General features: G+C 36.6%; 2 protein-coding genes across 3 annotated transcripts in view; both read right to left on the bottom strand.

The window, feature by feature from the left end:
- Nucleotides 1–6,536: 6,536 nt before the first annotated feature.
- On the bottom strand, nt 6,537–14,773 carry lpcat2 (lysophosphatidylcholine acyltransferase 2). The gene is made up of 14 exons (XM_077713847.1): nt 14,470–14,773; nt 14,078–14,220; nt 11,842–12,059; nt 11,557–11,669; nt 11,379–11,439; nt 10,589–10,647; nt 10,454–10,488; nt 10,318–10,372; nt 9,830–9,912; nt 9,639–9,764; nt 9,418–9,571; nt 8,497–8,595; nt 7,930–8,071; nt 6,537–7,076 (listed from the first exon to the last, which is right to left on the bottom strand). The coding sequence occupies exons 1-14, from the start codon at nt 14,578–14,580 to the stop codon at nt 6,907–6,909; spliced, it is 1,569 nt and encodes a 522-aa protein (XP_077569973.1). The 5' UTR covers nt 14,581–14,773; the 3' UTR covers nt 6,537–6,906.
- A 774-nt stretch (nt 14,774–15,547) lies between these two features.
- The window catches only part of mmp2 (matrix metallopeptidase 2), a 31,041-nt gene continuing 23,549 nt past the window's right edge, over nt 15,548–23,039 (bottom strand). For both annotated transcript variants that reach the window (XM_077713546.1, XM_077713545.1), the window contains 11 exons: nt 22,278–22,426; nt 21,331–21,459; nt 21,012–21,185; nt 20,517–20,690; nt 20,275–20,448; nt 20,047–20,202; nt 19,853–19,979; nt 17,877–18,013; nt 17,241–17,400; nt 17,046–17,155; nt 15,548–16,510 (listed from right to left, as the gene is read on the bottom strand). In XM_077713546.1, coding sequence (XP_077569672.1) covers nt 16,407–16,510; nt 17,046–17,155; nt 17,241–17,400; nt 17,877–18,013; nt 19,853–19,979; nt 20,047–20,202; nt 20,275–20,448; nt 20,517–20,690; nt 21,012–21,185; nt 21,331–21,459; nt 22,278–22,426 — 1,594 coding nt within the window. In that variant the 3' untranslated portion in view covers nt 15,548–16,406. The remainder of the gene's footprint in view (nt 16,511–17,045; nt 17,156–17,240; nt 17,401–17,876; nt 18,014–19,852; nt 19,980–20,046; nt 20,203–20,274; nt 20,449–20,516; nt 20,691–21,011; nt 21,186–21,330; nt 21,460–22,277; nt 22,427–23,039) is intronic.

The following is a 23,039-nucleotide window of genomic DNA, read 5'->3' as shown; positions in this document are numbered from 1 at the left end:
ATTGTGTTCCACGTGTAATTCAATTGCACATCAGCTTTTGCCAGGGGGAATGATTTCTATTAGATATGGTTGATCAGTTCATCCCATTAAAGTCAATGACTGTCCTCTTTGCTCTTCGGGGGTTTGTTTTATAAAAGCCTAATAGGCTTGGTTTGTTGTGTTGTGTGGAGATTGATTAACTGCAGTAGAGCAAGGGAGCAGGTAACAAGAAAATATCATATTACTGATGTTCTTGTTTTTTTTTCCTGAATGACTTCTGTTTATTTAGAACATTGTGCATCTGCCCTATCGGCTACCGCACACAACTCAGACCAATGGAGGTGCACATTAAGTTAGCTGAACCCGTAACATTTGCAGTTGTAACATTGGTGCTTTATCAGGTCACATTTGTTCCATCCTTCTTTACCTTGATCACTCTCTCTCTCTCTCTCTCTCTCTCTCTCTCTCTCTATCGCTCTCTCTTTCTTGAGGTTTAGGCACTCCAGCTGTTGACCTTCAAGATAAGAAGATAATGAAACAAGATGTAGCTTCTCAGCAGTCACACCAGAAACCTCTTTTTCATTCAGCTAGTGTAACAACCTTCTGCCTTTTACATCACTGACACCTAACCCTCCAGACTATTGCAAACCGAACATTTTATAGTGTCCGTGGGATTTTTTTTTTACTGCCAATACTTCTAGAAGAACAATTGTGAGGTTGCCAAGACTCAGTCAGGTTTTCATTTTCTATTGTTGGTTTTTCCCTGGTGTTCCCACCAGTTACAATTATGCAAATGTCTAAAATAGTTTGATTAAATGAAAGATTATGATTTAATACTATAAGTAGGCATGTATGAGAGGTAGAATAATCAAACGTTGTCAAGTCCAACCATCAAACTGGTGACCATGACACTGAATCCTTTTTGGCATGAATAGGTGGTGCATGCGGAGATAGTATCAATGTGCTTTGAGTACCTTGAGGGTAGAAACCATGATACAAAGGTGTATATGTAGGAAAAGAAAGCTCATTCACTGCAGGGAACGAAGGGGGATAGCCCAACGCTGGATTGATTATATTATTGAATAAGAGGACTTTTGGAACATTAGTACAGCTTAGAACTCTGGTTCCAACTTGTCTGCTGAATCAGTCATAATTGTATATGCTTGTCATGTGAGGATTAGTTTCAGATGTTGTTGACTAAAGTCCACAAAAATGGAGTTAAGGCAAATGAAACTTTTCTTGGTAGTTGAAGATGAGCATCTGGATGACAGAGTCGATACGCTAATTTATTTTCATCATTTGCATCACCGTGACAGCAATGTAAAGGTCCGGCCCTTAGAGTAAGAACTTGATAACCTTTTCCATTCACAGTCTTGGGAAAGGTCTTTGCTATGTTGAGGTCATTAGAGAATTACTTGAAATTGACACAAAAAGTACCTAAAAAAGTTGTCTAACATTTGTTTCATGTTAACTTATATTTGTATTTTTGTATTGTATTGTACACGTACATCTATTTTTGAATCAAGTCATTTTATAGGAAGATTCAGTAATAACTATCTGGTGTTATGTTTGAACTTGTGTTCTTTTTTTAGACTTTTGTTTTGCACCCAATGACACTGAAAAGTAAGATACTTAGGTAGCAAACCATGATATGTTTGTTGTTGCCATTTTAAGACCGTTTCACTCAAAACTGTAGACAATATTAATTATTTCATCAACTCTGCTACTCACCAATTAGTTGTTAATTTTCACCCAAAGAATACAGTCTGGAAGTGAACCACCCAAAGCACAGGGGAGAGAAAATAAACCTACTCTGTAGAAAAAGCTATTACACTAACCTGACGTTTTAATGCGGACCTGCCCTCGATGGGACCTTCTCTGTTTGGACAAGCCATCACACAGGAAATGAGGAACAATCACTTCCTTGAGAGAATAATAGGGAGAAAATCAACAAGGTGTCATCTGGCACGATAGGAAATGTAACAATGAGATCTGGAGGAACTCCCTGATGAGCCCAACCAGACAGCTTGCCAGAGTTCAACCCCTTGGGGGTCAGGGGGATTTTCATGAGGCCTCTGTTCCGAAGGGAACATGCTAAAAAATAAAGACAATCTAGATTAAAATTAGACAACACTCACACCTGTTTTTGGTCTTTAGCGGTTTGTTAATGGTGACATGTTACCCGAAATGGTACAATCCATTGGATGAAATATAATGCATTTACAGTACAATACTTAATTTCCTAAGGTCACATGTGTCAAAGTGGCGGCCCGAGGGACAAATCTGGCCCACCGCATCATTTTGTGTGGCCCGGGAAAGTAAATCATGAGTGCCGACTTTCTGTTTTAGGATCAAATTAAAATGCAGAGTATATATGCATATAAAATTTCCTGATTTCCCCCCTTTTAAATCCATAATTGTAATTTTTAATACATTTTTTTCTGCATTTTTAGTTCAAAAATCACTTTGTAAACTCTAAAAATATATATAAAAAAAGCTAAAATAAACATTGTTTTAGATCTATAAAAAAGTGATTATTCAGGGCTTTTAATCCAGTTCTTTTAATCCATTTATTAAAAAAATCTAAATATTATATCTAAAATGGTCCAGCCCACGTGAAATCAAGTTGACGTTAAAGCAACCCACGAACCAACCCTTGCCTTAGGTGGTGTGGAACCACAAACTAACATTTGCATGTTGTCTACAAGCTTAGGAAAACAAAGTTAAGACAATCTACCTGATAGTAATCTGCATTAGAAAAGAAAGGTTCACTTCAAACCGGAACAACTACAATGAATAAAGAATTTTAACAAACATTGAAACAAATTAGGTTGAAATGTCCTCTTGTTTAATGAATTTAAAATAGACCTCACATGGCTTGAGAATAGTTTGAAGGTGTACAAAAAAAGTTGCCCCAGATGGCTTGCATTAAGGAGCTAACCCTATTATCATTAATTTCCTACTGTATACATGACATCATAAGACCTTGGTTTTGTTCATCTACAGGGACAAATTATACAGAATCTTCCTCTTAATGCATTTATTCAGACTGTTTTACAGACAGCAGTGTAAATACATTGGCGTGTGTGTATACATTCAATGTGCATGTGTTTGAGGCTATGCATCCTGTTGTCAATAACAGGAATTATCCAGTCCAGGAACTTAAACTACAAATAAAAACACTTTGTTACCATTATGCAACACCCCCCCCCCCCCCCCCCCAAATACCCACCCATTTGGAATGTGATGTTTTTAGTAGGATATCCGTATTTTTTAATCAACAAACTTGAAAACGAACGCTACCAAATTTGGTGGAATTCCAATGGGAATTAAAGTGCATGATTCCCTTGCTTCAATAATAAAACAAAGTTACAAACTACAGTGTTCCCTCGCTACTTCGCGTTTCAGCCACCGCGGACTCAGAGCTTTGCAGATTTTTCTTTTGAAAAAAATAATAAAATACAAATATTACATTGAGACAACATATTTTTCAGTTTTTTTTGTTATAACATGAATTTCACTCTCTCTGCCTGCATTCTATATGGTGTACTGTATACGGGGGGTAAAAAAATAAAATAATAAATAAAAAATAAAAATTGAATTAAATTCAAATTAAGCATTTTTGAAGGGGAATCCCTACTTCGCGGAAATTCACTTATCGCGGGTGGTCCCGGTCCCCATTAACAGCGATGACTGAGGGAACACTGTATATGTTTCTCACAAATTAGTCAGATAGTAAACTTGGGTGTAGCAACCACACCTGCCTGTTTCCCGCTCATTAATGAGGAAGAACCCCATTGCATCAGATCACTTAAAACCAATGCCTGTTCCCTAAGCCGTGCAATATAAAGCCCATGTTGTGCTTGGGCTCCTAAACAAGGCTACATGTTCTTCAACCAGGTCCTGGCACCAAATCAGATTAGTGGGTGCCTATCTCCCACAATCTGCTGCGACAGGATCGGCCCCAAGGCGCTACTGAAATGGATACAGCAATATACAATGTAAGAGGATGAATAGCTGAGTGTGCGCAAATGCGTGATTGCTAGTGTGTCTGCACTTGGTTGGGGGGGGTTTCAATGGGGGGCAGCACACGGAAGAAGTCCCAGCATTTTAAAAAGGAGCAAAAGGCACATGCCTGCATTGATCTCATCAGCATGGATCCAAATGAAATGAGACGCTTGGAAAAGGTTAAATCCAATTGTAATGTGGAATTCACAAGTTTCTTTAAGCAGTTGGGCTTTTAATAAAGGCACAAGCCCTAAAATCATTTATCGTGGCCTCATTGGTGGACATGGGAAAGATATACTGTAAGTTAAATTGTAGGGATGTTATAAAATGATTGATTTCACAGAGGAGTATAAATGGATATGTGCTAATAGTTGAAATCTGCATCAATTAGATGAAAATGACAATCAAATAATTGTGCTTGGTCAAAATACAGTTCCTTATATCAAGTAGAAATTCTTGTGAGGACAAAAGAAAAAATAGTAGGTAAAACCAATATGTAGATAACAAAAATACTCACAATGTTGTGGGACGACTATCTCTCAGTCTGTTTTGGCCAAAAACATTGGTAGTATCTATGTTACTCTTATTAAATTGAAATAAATAAATAAATCAGGGACAAGTTTACTTTTAATTTTTAATGTAATTATGGGATTATGTCTTTATGTAGGATAAATTGATAGGAAATGTAACGTGCTATAGATTGATTTCGTAAGTATAAGTGATAATTAATTGGAATTCAAGGGGTGCTATGTTTTATAATAGAGAGAATAAGACCCCATTAGAAGAAAGTGTGTTTTATTTTTTTTAATTGTATCAAGTTTTTGTATCTTACTGTGGGAAAAAGGGACTTCTCTAATACAGGGAGGGAGGATATTGTCCAAGTCAAACAACCTTTGGTGGTTGACTTCCAAGCTACACACATTTCGGAACAAAATTTCCCCAAGAGAAATAATGTGCGCTTTTGCATCATAAAACCTTTATTAATCGTAAAAAACATTTTTTAAAGAAATATTTTTAGATGACTGTTTAAAAAAAACTATCCACCACATAACAATTCTATGATATATGCAGAAATATGCTAGTCACCATTCGTGTAATGATGAATAATAAACAACTTAAAAAATTGTGTTTGCAGATAATATGCTGCATGAATTTGAAGGTTGACAGGTAAGTCATGACTCAAAACATTCCCAAAAACGATATGCTTTTTCTTTCGATTTAGAAGAAAAAAAATGTTACTATTAACGTACTCAACGTAGTTAGAATGTTTGATATTGAATCAACATGTTTTAGTGCATTATCATGTTTCAGGGCCCTCCCAGTACAAATGTATTTTGTATCGTAAATGGCAACCATTAAATCTGTTTGGGAAGACGCATTTAAAGCTGTTAAAACTGCAAGAAAGATGGTGATCCGTTTCCTTAGTTTAGTATAGTGAGGGGTGATATACCACAGCCAACAGTTATGATATAGCCAATATATAAAAAAGGCCTAGTTCTACGACAAAATAAAATAAAACTACATACGCACTCCAAAGAAAACAAAAATCGTGACTCAGTTTTCATTGGTTTATATTTACTCCGATCGCAATTGACATGTCACAGTTGCACATTTGCTTGTTTCAATGTATAAACATGAATAGAAAAAAAGTTAAAGTACACTATATTGTCTTTTAGATTGCATACATGCAAGACATGGGTAAGTTCAGTAGTAAATACTAAAACATTGTTTGCTAACTGCTGCCACCAGATGGTAACTGAGTGAATTTCACACAAAATTGGCATACTATGAAGTTCATGTTCGCCTCATAATGAACTTAAATTTCTTCAGTGCAAAACCATGTTAATTAAACATGCATTCTTGTTATCCTTTCAGAAATTGCTTAGTTGACGAAATAACAAAGAAAACATAACAGCTTGTTGTTCCTATGAACGCCCCCTGGAATACATACGATTTGCCTTTTTTTGCTCACAAATTGTCCTATTTTATTTGCGCTGGAGTCAACTTATGCTGCCTCAGCATACCAAGCAAGGATGTAAATAGACAGAACACACAGAGCAAAAAGCTCTGGCTAATTATCCAGCTGTCTTACAACGGTCCATGTCCCTGAGTACAAACATACACACAAATCTGCTTTCTTGGATTCCTATTAAAGCTTACTGTACACTAATTACACTGGCACAGAAAAAAAAAGTCAAACAAAGGACGAGGTTGAAGTGGTGCACTCATAGAAAGTCACATGAGGTGGAAAGCATTACAAAGCAAGCCAAAGCACAATAATTACTAGGTTTAAAAATACCTAAATTATCTTATTATATTGATATCAACACAACTGACACGAAAGTTAGTTATGATATCACTTAATTTAATTATTGTACCTCAAAAGTCACATAAAAACTGCTAAAATCGCATATATGGCTACCAATTGTTGTTGTGAATATGAATTCCATATTTGAGTTTTGGTAAAAATGCCGTTAGAAGGGTTTGTCAAGCCAAAATGCTAAAATTCTGCATATAAGAACGATACACTGTGTCTCTTGAGTCATAGATAATTTAAACTTTTCTTTTTATTATTGTTCATGATAGACATGTCTCCAAAGTTCACAATGAAAATCTGAACTGGCTTTAGCTGGTACATTTCTAAAAGCATAGTATTATCATTTTACATCAAAATGCCCAGAAAAGAAATCCCAAAAGGACAAAAGAAAACAATAACAAGGAAACACAATATTTTTGACTAAGTAGTAACTTTGTCAAGTGCCCCAAACTCCATGGATTTAGTATGTCTGCCGCATAAGGCACTACTAAAGCTGAAAATCAAAGCATTTTTTTAAAAATGTCCATAAAAAGGCAAGCAACATGGCCTACAGTGCGACATGGTTCTCATGACCAGAGGGAATGTGGATACAAAAAATTCTGTTAGTCTTCCTTCTTGTCTGAGGTGCTGTCTTCCTGATTCTCACAAGAACCGCTTAAGTGCAGCTCTCCAGGTTTCACTTCCTGTATGGCCTGATACCGCTGCAGTTCCAAATATGTGGTGAAGAGCTTGGCGTACTCTGGGTGGTTCATGGCGAAAGCTTGAAACTCATCTGAAGGGGATCACCAACAAATGAATTGTTTTCAAATGCAGATTTGTCCCGACAAATGTGAGCCAAATTGATTATGTTGATGTAGACCAGACATGGCCACGATAAATGAAAAACCGTGAAGTACGATCAACCCTATTAAAACGACCTATTTTCTTCTTTAGTGCTGAGTCCTCATAGCAAGCGGAGTGGCTTTCGCTTGCGAGTTTCAGTGTGGATTTTCACACTGAAATTATTACATAAATATATATATACATATATACACATACATATATATATACACATATATACATATATGCATACAAACATACATATATACACATATATAAATATACATATACACATACATATATATACAAATATATACATATATATACACATATACACATGTACATATATACAGATATACATATACAATTTTCTTTCGTTTCATTTATATTCATAAAAATAATTAAATGAAACGAAAGAAAATTGTCCCACCCCAGAAAAACATTTGCAATGTACTAAAGCCGCGAAAGTTGAAGTCGCGATATTTGAGGGATTACTGTACAGTCTTTACAGCCTGCAAGTGCGTTTCCATTGGTGGAAATCCAACAAAAAACGAACACATTTTATCCTGACGGCGCTTCAAAGCAAAAACAACAAGTGCATTTCATTCATAGTATGTCATGTGAAGCTGCACCAAATTTGAATTATACACTTCATTGTCAAGTCATTTGCATCTCAGTAATTGGAAGAATTTGTTTTATCTTTGACTACATGATAAACTAACCAAAAAAAAATTCTAAAATTCATTGCAAGCAGATTTTCTTACTAAAGAGAAGGGCTAAAGTGTAGATAAATATTGCATACTCACTGAACGAGATGAAACCCGAGCCGTCAGCGTCGATTTCTTTAAAAAGTTTGGCCATGTTGAGTTCGGATACACCCAAAGCTGAGCGCAGCAGCGCCGTGAACTCCTCTCGTGTGATTTTCTCATCTTCATCAGTGTCAAATAGCTAAAAGATATTGATTATGAATGAAATATCTGTATTTGGTGCTTAGAAAAATACTTTTTCAGCCAGTAAAATCATTTGAGAGCAGCTTCTCACAATCGTTTTCCTCCGAGACTAAAGCTTTTTCCAAGTTTACTTTTGTTTCTTTCTTTCAGACCTAATCCAAAACAACATTTGTGGTCCTGGTCGACGAAATTGACTCAGAGACTGACTTGACGACTCCCACAGCGGTCGGCAGCAGACACAGATTATTACCATGACAAGATCCAAATGTCTTTGAATGTGGCTGTCTGCTTCTATTTCACAGCTGGCCAACAAAAATCGTCTTTTAGTCTTGTTCAGTATTATTCAAACCTAGGCCTGCCTAGCATGAGACCAAGCTAATATCTGCTATTGAAATAATATTTCATATAGCACATTTAACAAACCTGGAATGCCATGCGCAGCACCTCTTCAGTGTTAGCGGGTCGACATAAGATGGTCACACCGATGACATACTCTCTGAAATCTATGGTACCATCTCCATCCTTGGGGAAAAAAATGCAAGTAGAGACATGAAAATAATACAATTCAAGCCCTAATGCAAATCATTTTAACTAAAACATTACTTTGTACTCCAAAAAAATACACTAGAACAGGGGTGGGCAAACTTTTCGGCCCGGGGGCCACATTGAATTTAAATATTTGACAGCTGGGCCGGGTCAGCACAAGATATGATACATATAAAAAAGTGCATCTGTTAACAGTACATCTGAAACATAAAGAAAAAAAAAGGACTAAAGTATTATTATACTCATCATTCATCATTAAAGTAAAAAGTATAAAGTACATAGTAAAAAGGAATGTATTAAGAAATATTAAAATGTAATTTAAAAAAGATTGAGGGGCTATAAAACACAAAAAAACAAATTAGAGTGGACAAAGCTACTGTCACTGGCTTCCGCGTACCGGCGCTATCTTGCGGGGAAGAAATAAAAAAATATTTGGACAACGTCGGCGGGCCGGATTAAAAAGCCTAACGGGCCCGTATGTGGCCCACGGGTCATAGGTTGCCCATATCTGCACTAGGAGGATTTGACTCTTTTATTGCTTGTGTACAAATAGTTGTGTCTCAATCGTGGTTTATTGTCAAGCGAATTCAATATTCAATATTGTATTATTTTCTGAATTTGGTCACAATTTTGGCAATTCATACCATAATGGTTAAGTTTCAGCACAAATGAGCATTAGCTTTTGACGAACCGTGCATACACAAAAAGTGATGGCTCTGCTGTATTATTAAAAATATAAAATGGTGCAAAATTACAAAAGTCTGCTTGCAATAGAACTAAAGATGTCAAGTGTCGTACCCTGTCATAGAGCGCAAACAGCTCCTCCAGGGCAGGATTGATGGGCAGCTTGAGGAAGCTAGCGAACTCATTGATGGTGATGCGGCCCCCTTTGCAAGAGCTGGCTATGGCAGCAAAACCATCCAATTCCTTCCTTACATTACCCCACTTGATTCTGAAGAAGAATCCATATTTTTTTTAAAGTGTCAGGTCAACGCAATGTCAAAAAAAAAAAGTCATACTTGAGTTTTTGGCAAATTTTGGTGAATTCAACCAGGCCGGCCTCCATTGGCAGTGTCAACTCGCCTGCAGAGATCATCAGACGGCAGTCTTCGAATGTGTGTTCCGTCACAGGGACACCCAATGCCCTGTAAGGGTGATGAAGCAAATAATACAGGGAGGTTTGATGCTTTCAGTATGTGTCTTCACTCACTTGGCCATGATGTCTCTCACTTTGCTAGCGAGCAAAGAAGGACTTTTCTTCTCTTCCTCTGTGGGGATGTAAGGTGGCAGAAACTGAAGAATACAGTACATCATAATAAGGTCACAGGGTCAGTCAAAATACGTATTTAAAGCAACTCAAAAATAAACTACTAAACTTACAACATTACCAAAAAGCGTGACTTTTAATCTCTCTTCCATTTTTTTATTTGCCAAAGACATAAAACCGGAGATATCATTTTAATTTCTAGCAATGCACTAGAGGGCACTGTTTCTTTTTGAACAGATGATGTTTCATTTCAGTATTTTTTTCAGTTGGAATTGGTTGATTTTTGTGCAAATTTGGTGCCTAAACTGTGATAGGTTATAGTATTAAAAAAATGCAATTGTTAAAATATAAAAGCTTTTGCTTTTTCTACTACAAGATCCAACTTCCAGAGAAAAAGAATAAAAACAAAACATGAATTGTGTAAAGATTACCTCAATCTCTACAGTGGTGTACAGCTGACACAAAGTTAAAAGCAGCAGGGTCCCCCTACAAAGACATATTCATCAGAATAGTGGGTAACAATTAACATAACAAAACAAGAACAAGTTTTGCAATGTGTCAACTTACGATTTGAAACCTTGCCATGTCCATGTAACCGTATCCTGTAATGTAAGAAAATAGAAAATACAGCAAAAGTTAATGCACTTGAATAGTCCATGTAATCCAATCCTATTTCATCCAGTATTGTTGTTGGAAACTTACAATTTTATTGGGATATCTCATAATCACAGGCTGCACAGGTACGCCTGGAATAAAGGCACCTATAGTATGGAATGAATGCAAAGGAAATATAACATATTCTGTAAATGTTTTACTTATTTCTATTGTAATATGTTTGTTTTGGTGTGAATACTTAATAATAATAATTCACATGTGGCATACTTGGGGTTATGCAGCAGTAAAGCGTGTCTCTAACCCACGTGTCAAAGTGGCGGCCCGGGGGCCAAATCTGGCCCACTACATAATTTTGTGTGGCCCGTGAAAGTAAATCATGAGTGCCGACTTTCTGTTTTTTGGATCAAATTTAAATTAAGATTAGAGATATATATTTTATTTCTTGATTTTTCCCATTTTAATCAATAATTGTAATTTTTTTAACCATTATTTCTGTTTTTAGTTCAAAAATCATTTTGTAAAATCTAAAAATATATAAAAATATTTTCTGTTATCCACTTTAATATGGGACATAATGATTAAAAGAGATTTTCCTTTACTAAGAAAAAAAGCTCAAATAAACATTGTTTTAGATTTATAAAAAAAATGGAATAGTTAGGGATTTTGATCCACTTCTTTTAATCCATTTATAAAAAATAAAAAAAAATCTAAATGTCTAAAATGATCCGGCCCATATTGAATCGAGCTGATGTTAATGTGGCCCGCGAACCAACCCGAGTCTGACACCCTTGCTCTAACCCAAAGCCAGTTGGGTTAGCTCAAGTCATTTATCAAAGTATGATGAAAAAGTATGGACTGATGAGTTTTAATACTGAACCTTGTTTGAATGTGATGAGACACGAGCGATTTGTACAGGTCGCCTCGGGAAATATCAAAACCTGAAAAGGAAAAAAGAAGTTGCATACAAAGGAAATGGTGCAACAAGCCTCAACTTGAACTTTAAAGCTCTTTACTAAAAAGGTGTGTTGTATTTAAGTTGTATTATATTCTCAAACCTGAGGCCAGCGGCCTCCTGACTTTGCCCTTTCGACAATCTCTAGGATTGTGTTCTTTCTTGAGTCGGAGTCTACTCTGACTACCAACACTGGCTGTAGGCAGCGTAGAAGTCCTGCGACAAAAAAAAAATTGAAAATATAAGTCCCAGTGGATCACGTAAAAGCTCATATCATATTAGACTCAATACCATTTAGCTCATTTCAAAACTGACACAACATCAACTATTGTCATAAAAAGAGAAATAGAAATGTTCCATCCCAAATGACGACCCAAAAATTACTTACTCCCAAATATGGGTGTGTCCAAATTCTCCCCCCGGGACACAGTGGAAGGCAGGCCAGCCACGATACACACAATACCATCGAAGAAGGTGGAATGGGGGGCCACTGCAAGGATTGGGGCCTCGCTACTGTCCACCTGCTTGCCCTTAACCACTACACGGAAGCCCATGCAGAAGTAGTAAGCTCGTCCCAGTGGAGCCATTACACTCAGACACATGACCCTGCAGACAGTCAAGTTTAAAGTTTATTTAAGAAGCTCATTTAAAGCAACAACAGTTGAACAAAGTGATCTACCAATTAAAACAAACTAATAAAAAATAATGTGCATTATATAAACAACAATTGACATAACTATTACAATGATTTTAATGACAATACATTTAAAGTGAAAATGTATAAGTCACCATATTTTCACGACTATAAGGCGCACCTAATTATAAGGCGCACCCTTAATGAATTACATTTTTTCCCTATATAAGGCGCACTGTATTATAAGGCACACTGTCTATTTTGGAGAAAATTTAAGACTTTTAAGTCCGCCTTATAGTCGTGAAAATACGGTAATTGCTATTGACTTCCAGGTATGAAGCACTCACTACACAGTCACCTCTAGAGCCAGCCATTATTGATGTTTTGGATTTTTTTGTATAACATCTTGCAGTGGGGGAGGAGCTATATGATGGAAGATTTTGTAAACTAAGATGGCATCTGCATATTTAACAGTATTGCTTCAGTTCAGGCGTTCGTGTTTTTTTAATATTCGACAGTGGTGGTTTTTCGTTTTTGGTTTACTGTTTTTTCCATATATAAGGCGCACTGGATTATAAGGCGCACTGTCTATTTTGGAGAAAATGTAAGACTTTTAAGTGCGCCTTATGGTCGTGAAAATACGGTAGTTTAGTCGTAAAATGCCAGAAAAAAAATCTAGTTTTAAATAGGATTTTAGAAAAACTCAAGTTAACTAAGAGAACCTGTATTTTATAGGTGTATTTTGTTTTATATTTAGCGTTTAGTGTACTTTTTACTGCAACATGCAATATTGCATTATATTACCTCACTGTAATTAAATTTGGCATTATTTTCTGGTTATAAAGTACAATTATATTGGGCAAGTAGTTGCATATTTTACATGTAAGTACTAAGTCTTTGCAACAAAAGTTTCACAATACTGGGCTTTAATTCTACTTTGCAACTAATTTCGACTTCCGCCATTGGCTTCCTCATTGCTCAAGATGCCAGCTTCCGCAACTACTCTGACAGAAGAAATTGAGTTTAAATAAAGCAATCAGATACTGGATGCGTTCAAGCATAAACAAGAATCCAAAGAGTTTATGGTAATTGCTGCCTGTGTTCTGGGAACACACCCCAAGCAATGCTGGTGAACAGATATGATCTGGAAAAGCACTTAGCGTAAACAAGTTCTAGATTTTTGATCTAAGCTGGTTTGACTGGTGATTCTTTGGAAGGATCGTTAATCAGAGAAAATGCTGCAGGACGTTTCATGTTCATATGAATGAATGTGTTTATTAGATAAACACAATGAACCAATTAATGGTAACATTTTTTTTTTTATGCCATCACTTAGCAGTTAAAATTTTGGAGTCCTCTACCTTATTCTCATGTTATTGCAAAATTACATTAATAATATCTTAAATGGCAGTCCAGTGTTATTATTATATATAATATTCTTACTTATTAAACTAGTTTATTTCCATTTTTCATCATATTTATGTTTTTAGCAATCCAGTGGTGTTTTTATTGTTGAATAAAACAAAAACAAATGCATTTCTTTTGGGACGACCGACGAATAGCATATATTATAGTATTTTCTCGCATGTATGCCGTATTTGTCGTTAAAAAAAACCTATGACTGAATCAAGGGTACGGCTTATATGTGCACAAATTACACTTGACATACACGAAACTGCAATAATAAAATACTGGGTAAAAGATAACAAAATAAACTTAATGCTGCAGCAGAGTTCACGGCAAATATTAGAATTACAGTACAAAATGTGACTCTCACTTCCAAATTTCAGTCAAGTATGAGGATTTTTGTTGTTGTTATCCTTCTAATTCTGCACATCAAACTGTCAAAGACTCTGCGACATTGGAAAATTCAACGATTTCAAGGCAGTTTTAAGGGTACGGCTTATAAGCGAGTGACAGTAACAACTTATTTATTTTTTTTACATTTTTTTTAGATTTCCCTCACTGGGCTAGTTGTTTAAAAAGTTACCTTCTCCATCCTGTCATTGGTGCCACAGCTCCTTTTATGGGATAATTAAAGGTGATGATGACAGCCACTAACCAGGACACCATTAGGACCAACGAGATGAGGATGGCTCGAAGAGGAACCAGGATGATTCCTTGAAGAAAAAACTGCACACACAAACAAACAAGGCTGTCAGAATGTTATCCGGAAACACATGTCGTTTACATTCCATGATCCAGATCAGTGGGGCGCTCACAACCCCTCGCATTGTTCTCGCAGTAAAGCAACAACATAGCAAAGCAGATTACATACGCAGGGCAAGCCGAAGCGATGTGTACATAATAGCACAGATATAATGGGATATGTAGTTTCTGTTGGGTATATTTTATCTACAGGCGCCGTTGTCACTCACTCACTTTGATTATGGTGGCCTTGGAGAGTTGGGTGTCCTGCACAAATGGGTTGATGACTGCAGGCAGCAGAAGAGATTGCTGCATCGGCAGGGCGAAGACACGCTGAGACGGCATCGTGAACCACGAAAATGACGCTGGTTGCAATTACAGGAGAAGCTTCATGTTATCATTTCACTTCCTCAGAAGAGGCACTACCTCAAACATGTTTTATTTACTCCTCCTTTTTGCCTATTTCGTAGGAAGAACCCCAACGGTTTCGCTAGCAAATTGAGCTCATAAAACCATCCCGGAAGTGACCTGTTTAAGCCCCGCCTTCTTCACAGTTGTGCGTGATTTGGGGGAAAACATTGGATAATTTGCGATGGTTTGCTTAGGCATTTTTTCGGGAAATTATTTTAGGTTTTGATTTATTTTAGATTATGAAATGATGAGGATTTGTCAAATACTCAGAAGTTAGTGAGACTTTAAAACAGCTGATATGCAGATTGGTAAAATGATTTTCACTGAGCAATTGTTCTATTTGGTTTATTTTTCTTTTAATGGGAATGGTTTGTTTTGAACATTTGTATTTGTTTGCTAGGGTTTTGTGTCTTATAAACGTGTTACATTGTTAGTGGCACTGTTTGATTAGGCTGCACAAATTATAATGGCATGATTTAAACCAGAATGAGTGATTTTAGTGTATTTTTCAGTTTTTATGTAAAAAATATATATCTAAAGTGATGACTGTACCAAAACAAAACCATAGAAGTCACAAACAATCACTTAAATAACGCATAGCTGAAACAGAAAGTTAAAATGAAGTTGTTGACAGGTCGTAAATGAGTCATTCATTAAATCTATAAAAAAAAATCTGTAATTACATGTCCACAAGGTGGCGCAGTTTTGTTTTTTTAAAAGAGCCCAAAACAATTCTATATATGGACTGGTTGAACGTATTGGGAAACAATATATTCTCACCTTATTGGGTCTTGCTTTATAAATTATGGAATTTTATGATCCATGTTGTGCGTCAAAGGTTTAATATACATGTTAAGTCATTTTTTGTTGTATTACTTGACTATGTAACACTCTTCTCACATTACTTTATAATGCCCATCTTTATTGATGACAGGAACAAAGTGCACAAGCATGAAAACCAACACAAAATACTACAACTGTTTTGACAAGTTCGGGGAAAAGCAAAAGAACAAAATATATAATTTTAATCAATACTACTGCGGTATTCTTGTCGTGACAAAATCATGCAGCAAACCTACACGACCTCAAGAGGCAACCCGTGCCTTTATTTCCTCTCTATCAAACTCAACGAATAAAGCGCCTACAAAGTGCTAACCAAAAAGAAAATAATATCTGCCTAAACATATTACTCCTGGAAATCCCCTTTCCCCCATCAACTCTTACACAGATTATAAAAATGCATGTATTTACAAAAAAGTGTCAAATTAAAAGATGTATGATTTTCTTTTAGTTTCACACTCCATTGTGTGCATTTTCTTAAGTATACACCATTTTCTAAAGCACCATATTCGGTCACAAAGATTGTGCAAATGTCATTTCTTTACAAATGTATTGCACAACCATCAACAAATCAACTATCGTTAAAATTGATACATTTCATAAAAAATGACTTTACACTCATTTGGCTTTGTCGAAGCTACCATGGAATCTTATACCTACACGCAAAAAGCTCATCTTACAGCACTTTATGCATTTTTGTTCAATGCAGTATGGACATTCCTGATGTCTCTGTTCAAAACTAGAATAAAATCAAATAATAAAAAAGGAAAGGCTACATAATATATGTTGTAGATGTGCATTGGTGTGGCAAATAGGATTTCTCACAAACAAAGCTACGCTTCACTGTGTACAATGTCCGATAGTGGCGTCTAACGCAGAATTTAAACAGGTGGTATATAGTAGAAAATAACCTGAAGCACTCAACAGCCAAGCCAGTCTTTTTTGACTTCACCCAACTTGACGATTTTCAAACTGCTGTCCTCCAGTTTGAAATAGTGGTCGCCTTTGAAAAAGTAGCTGTAATCTGAAGACAAGAATAATGCACAAAATTAGGATTTAGTACAAAATAAATGACATGGAATTTGGGCACATATGGGAAAACTTAAAGGCTATAATAAATAAATAAACTTGATTTCACATGGGCCGCAACATTTTAGATATAATATTTAGATTTTTTTTTATATAAATGGATTAATTAGAACTGGATTAAAATCCCTGAATATTCGTTTTTTTATAGATCTAAAACAATGTTTATTTTCGCTTTTTAAAAATATATTTTTAGATTTTACAAAATGATTTTTTAACTTAAAACGCAGAAAAATTGACTAAAAAATGACAATCATTGATTTAGAAGGGAGAAAATCAGGAAATTTAATATCCATCTATACTCTTCAATTTAATTTTATCCTAAAACAGAAAGTCGGCACTCATGATTTACTTTCCCGGGCCACACAAAATGATGCGATGGGCCAGATTTGGCCCCCGGGCCGCCACTTTGACACATGTGATTTAGTTGTCAACCTGCAACAAAGGTAACCCTTATATGAAAAATAAATTACCAATTCCATTGAGGCTGAAGGCAGCATCAACACCATCTGGGATGCCATTCCAAGATTCAGCAATAAGTTTGGGGAAACCGCTATCCATTCTCTTTGTATTTTCATCATATCTGCAAGTCAAGCATCCAGAAGATGATTCAGAAACAAAATAAAAGCACACAAAGTTATTCGACGAGTAACAATGTTTGTAATTACCTCCAGAATTGCTCTCCAGAAAACAGATACGTCTTTCTGTTCTTCCTAAAACTGAAAGCAGCATCAATCTGTTCTACATCGCTCGGCAGGCCGAGATTGTCGATCCTCCTGGGGAAACCGGTCTGCAGCTCATCGGCCTTGTACACCCACATTTGATTGCCTGTTGGGCATAAACACAAAGTTGCTCATTCTGAATACTAAATCTAAAACATTTAATCAATAGTAATGGCCAGAAATAATAATTTATTGTGCTTCCAATCAAACTAGAATAAAAGTTAGTAATTTGACTGTTTGGCTACTTGCTAATTTCAATATTTTTGTATTATAAGTTAATATTTTTTATATAAATGCACTTTAAGATTTAACTCATTGGCTGCCAATGACACCGATAGATATCCAATCCAATGCTAGAATTTTTTTTCCAGCCAATACATATTATCTAAAGCTCATTTAGTTTTGCTAACTGGAAAACTAATATTAAAGAACCACTAATAGTTGCCTATTGGGACACAAGATATCCCAACCAAAAGTTCCAGTGAATAGAAATGACTGACCATTAAAATCTATGCAAGTGGTTAAGGGGCAAAGACAAGTATTTGTTTCTGACACAGCAATCAGCACATGTATTCATCAAACCTGAGAAAAAGACAGTTTTCTCTTCCACTGGGTTTTCATAGACGGCGTCTATCTTGCTGGGCAGGTCAGGCCAGTAGGTGGCCACCAGCATGGGTCCAGTAGGCTTGCTTCTGAAGTTTACTGACCTGAACAAGAACCTGGCACAAAGAGGAAGGAAAAGTTAAAAAGGGGGGAGGAGGGAGGTGTTTTAGAGTATGGAGTGGAAGGGGGTGGGCGGTCGGTTGGACTTCTCTGGCCGAATCAGCCCACAAAGGCGTGATTCATGAGCATCTGGTTGTCGTTAAGACCCAAGTATGCCGACGCCAGTGGAACAAGACCCTTCTTGCCCAGATTTGCTATACAACTTGACAATAACAACGGCGATGATAGCTGCTTCCTGAACACTTTTCCATTGACCCAATTTTCAAAAGGGAAGCCAGCAAGAATTGTATCACTTTAAATCAAGGGATAAAAGTACCGTTTTTGCCGAAATTCTGAATTTAATTTGTGGGCAACAAAGCCATCTTCAAGTACGATCTTGAGTTGACGTTATGCGATGGGAAGATAAACATTGTTTAAAGAGAGATTTAGGGGAAAAAATAGCCAATTTTATACATTTTCTTACACATTATCGTGGAAAATGACAATGACAACCAAAAATTAATGATACCAAAATGAAACTTTGACAACTTACACTTTTTATCTTCTATATTTATGAAGAAGAGAGAATTTGCTGCTAAAATCTGACTACTGTTTAGAATTCTAACTGGCTCCGTCACTTTAAAAAAAGAAAAAAAAACATGTAATGTGTATAGATTTTTTTTTTATACAAGTTGCTCTAACTGTGAAGAAGGACAGTGATCTCTGCAATTTATCGTTTTTTCCTAATTTTTTCAAATAATGAAAAGCTAAGGTGTATATGAGTGACACCTAGCATTTAAAAAAAAACAAAAAACCTACTGCTGTCCTAAAAACAAGAATACTTATACTCACTATAGGAGGAATTATCATAAAATAGTGATTGGTGTTATACCAGAAAATGTTTAAGTGAACTTGGAGCGTGGACTGCTAAAAAAAACTTTTCTCTGCACTATGGGGAATACATTTAATGAAACCTCAAAAAGATATACTTGTTATATGTCTATTGACTACCCTTAATAATTGCTATGGACATGGACTATGCAAAATCTGAGGCCGAAATCTGTTTAAGCTATTAGACTTTTGGATTGAAAATATTTGCCTGAACTCCTTTCTGAATTATTATGAGTCACAGGGAATCAAGTTGCAGCTCAGCCTGATTTCCAAAAAAATGGGCCAAAGCATTCAAGGCCAAAGAGAAACTCTTATATAATGAAAATAAATGCATTGAATTCAATTCAAAAGCATTCTGAGTTGGATTTTGGTTTGATTCAAGCTCTTATGAAGCATCATTCAAACCTTTGGTCCAATTTCCATTGGACACAGTAGAAGTTAAAGTATCACAGCTTGCATTTACATTAGCATGCTGAAACATTAAAAAAATCATGGTCAGCAAAATGCTTACCCACTTTTAGGAAGACTGCAACAGCATTTCACCACTGCATGAGTAATTGCTTTCACTCCCATTCTTTTTAAGGAATGTACACAGCATTTAGAGCTTTTTTTCTCATTTCATCTCATTTTCTGAACTACTTTATTCTCATTAGGGTCGCAAGGGGTGCTGGAGCCAATCCTAGCTGTCTCCGGGCCAGACACCCTGAATCAATGGCCAGCCGATCACAGCAATTACATCTTTTGTAATGTTTAATTAATATATTTTAAATATTTAGAGAAAGGGTTAGGGTTAGGGTTCAAGTGCATCGACTAACCGGTTCTAGAGAACAAAGAATTAAACTGTTGATGTAACCGTTGGTTGGCTCTATAACAAAGTTTCAAAACATTGGCAGCAAACCAAAAGCAGAGTAAATATATATATAGTTTTAAAAACTAAAATATATAGTACTCTACTTAACTCTTACCTGTCCTTAAAGAAGAAGGTCTCTCCCCTGATTTGGGCAATAGCATCAAAAGTAATAGACTCCTTACAGATATCCATTGGGGTCACTGGTCCTTGGGTTGGAGGTAGAGGCTTATCTGTGGGAACCCCTGGAAATATAGTCGTGGATTGTTATTTCCCAGGCTATAATAAAACCAGAAAGGGTAATTTTCCCACCATAAAGCTCCTGGATGCCCTTAATATCATCACTAGAGAGCCGGAAGTCCTTGGTAAAGGTGTAGATGGGAGCCATGAGTGCGCCAGGGTCTTCAGAATGCTCCAAGCCAAGAGCATGTCCAAACTCATGAGCAGCCACAAGGAATAAACTGTAGCCTGAGAACAATCCGTGTGATGGCATTTGTTAGCTTTCGATTTTATTACTCCTGAGGATTTAGCGAACTTCACCTTGGTCTGGGCAGAAACCCCATTTGCGATCATCGTCGTAACTCTTGGTTGTACCGCACCACATCTTGCCATCACTGCGTCCGGACGAGGTGCAAGCTTCGTAGGTGTCTCCCAGAAAGGTGAACGGGAACATACAGGGACTGCCGTCACTGTTGCCACCAACAGTTGACATAGCTAAAAAAGAAGGGTTTTCAATAAATTACTATTAATGATCACAACGCAGATCAGTGTCCAAAGTATACCGGTTTCAGGGCAAAAGCCGTAGGTTTTGTCCTGGTCATAGTCCTCAGTTGTGGCGCACCAGCGATAGCCATCATCTCTTCCTGTGGTGGTGCAGCTGTCATACTTATCACCCTGGAAGGTGAATGGGAATTTGCATGCGGCACCCTCGCCATTGCCACCAAGGGTGAAGAGCACTGCAATGGGAAATTACAGATGTAGTGTTAAGTTGGGTACACACATATGGACATTAAAACCATTTCTTTCCAGTGGTAGATCTTAAACTTAAATTTCCTTGACATCAAATTCTAATTTTCTTTTCACTAGAATATGAAAATGTAGATTTTTCTGCAAAAAATTAAGGTACACAAAGGCAAAAATGTGATTCTAGTTTCTAATAATAATACAATTCTGCATATGTACCCTGTTTTAGTTAACAAGGCTTTATTTGGGGGAAAAAATCCAGATCACGGACAAATAGCCCCTGGTCTTGTTAACCAATCAAGGCTGTGACTTACACTCATGAGGACAGAAGCCATATTTGCCATCCTCGTCAAAGTTGTAACTGGTTCCACACCAGAGGAAGCCATCGTCACGGCCCTGAGATGTACAGCTATTGTACTCGGTACCCTGGAATAGGAAGGGGAATTTGCAGAACTCTCCGTCCGCATTGCCGAACTTCACCTTCACCACTAGTTGAAAGAAAACCAATACAATTAACTTGTCTGAAACTCATCTGGGTCAATGATTTGTGTGTACAGCAGTGCCAGAAAGTTACATTTATTAGCCTTGAACAGGCATTGTCATCATGACTGTGACATATTGGCAAAGTTTTACCTTGGCCGTCACCCAGCGTCCACTGCTCGTCATCGTCAAAGTGCGAGTCACCACCTATTCCCGGTCCAGGGGCGAAGGCGTGAGCCAAGAGGCCATCTTTGCCGTCAAATGGGTAACCATCACCATGCTCTGTTAATGACACATTTTGTGATAAAATATAGACTGATTGAGTGTTGGCCATGCTTATAAGACATTACAATTGATTTATAGTCTTTGTAATGCATCAGTTTGTACTCCAAGACCACTAAATGCAATTATTGGGCTCATTAATAGACCATCTTTGACTTTAACTTCAGTTAGCCAAAGGGCATGTCAAAGCCGATGACAGTATTGTAATAAATACGTAGAGCAGGGGTGTCAGACTCGAGTTGGTTCGCGGGCCGCTTTAACGTCAACTTGATTTCACGGGGGCCGGACTATTTTAGATATATTTCGATATTTTTTAATAAATGGATTAAAAGAACTTGATTAAAATCCCTGAATATTCAGTTTTTTTATAGATCTAAAACAATGTTTATTTTAGCATTTATTAATATTTTTAGATTTTACAAAATTATTTTTGGACTAAAAACACAGAAAAAAATGATTAAAAATTACCGTTAATGATTTAAAAGGGGGGGAATCAGGAAATTTAACATATACATCTATACTCTTCATTTTAATTTGATTCTAAAACAGAAAACCGGCACTCATGGTTTACTTTGCCGAGCCACACAAAATGATGCGGCGGGCCAGATTTGGCCCGCGGGCCGCCACTTTGACACCAGTGACGAAGAGTATGATACATAATGCTATCAAATCATTCATTCTAAACAAAATTTACCAAGGTGGAAAAAGGACACATGGAATTCATTTATTTTAGTGAATGATTAATTAATTAGGGTATGTATGACATGGCGTGATAAATGAACCATAAAAATTTTGACTCGATTTTATTGTTGACTTACCATTGCGTCCAAAATTGATCATAATGTCAGCCTCGCCATCCATAAGGCGAGTAAACGACAGTGGCGTGAAATCACTCCACACTTTGAAAGCTCTGAAGAAAGCATCATTGATGACTTCCTCGTCTAGATCCGGAGTGTAGCCCAGGATTCTACAGATGAAGAATGAAGTAGTAGTTATAATAATTACCTTCTAGATAAGAAGAAAATTGGACTGAACAAAATAGGCTGGAAAGTAGAGAGTAGTAGAATTTGCTGTTTTGAAAAATGCAAGGGGCACCAAATCTAGTTGAGACAGTGGAAGCACTCATGCAGATAACCCAACTGCCCATGTTTGTAAACCAACAAAACCAAACACACACTACTGCATTAGAATACTGGATTTTGTAATAAAAACGGTGAGATAGCCAAGTGAATGGTGGGGAGGGCTATATAGTTACATGGGGTGTCCGGGAATGTTGTGGGGGAGGGCTGTTAAGAGTCCTGAGTTGGATTATTATTATTATCATTATTTTAACTGGAAAGTAAATGCTGCTGTCAACCATTTGGAGCCTATAAGTGAGAATCTTTTTTTTTCAATTATTCCTTTAAAGCTTAGCAAACAGTTAGCTGGCAGGTAATCTTTTATAATTGAAATAATTGTGACCATTTTGTTGATATCTTCGACCCATTAAAAGTTTAACTATGTACTATGGTAGCTTTTTGATTTATATTTGATCTTAAAAATATATCCAGATGTTTGCTTTAAAGACTTTGGCGTCATCT

This window comes from Stigmatopora nigra, chromosome 3, assembly GCF_051989575.1.
Source record: "Stigmatopora nigra isolate UIUO_SnigA chromosome 3, RoL_Snig_1.1, whole genome shotgun sequence".
NCBI lineage: Eukaryota > Metazoa > Chordata > Actinopteri > Syngnathiformes > Syngnathidae > Stigmatopora > Stigmatopora nigra.
The sequence above is the reverse complement of the archived record's forward strand: the minus strand, read 5'-3'. Positions and strand labels throughout refer to the sequence as shown.

Bases quoted from the DNA above. Each gene is read 5' to 3' on its own strand.
- lpcat2 (XM_077713847.1), bottom strand. From the start codon at position 14,580: ATGCCGTCTCAGCGTGTCTTCGCCCTGCCGATGCAGCAATCTCTTCTG. The intron at 12,060-14,077 runs GTAACTTTTTAA...GACTGTCTGCAG, and splicing joins CCAATGACAGGATGGAGAAG to GGTCATGTGTCTGAGTGTAA. The intron at 9,913-10,317 runs GTAATCTTTACA...TGTATTCTTCAG, and splicing joins ACACCACTGTAGAGATTGAG to TTTCTGCCACCTTACATCCC.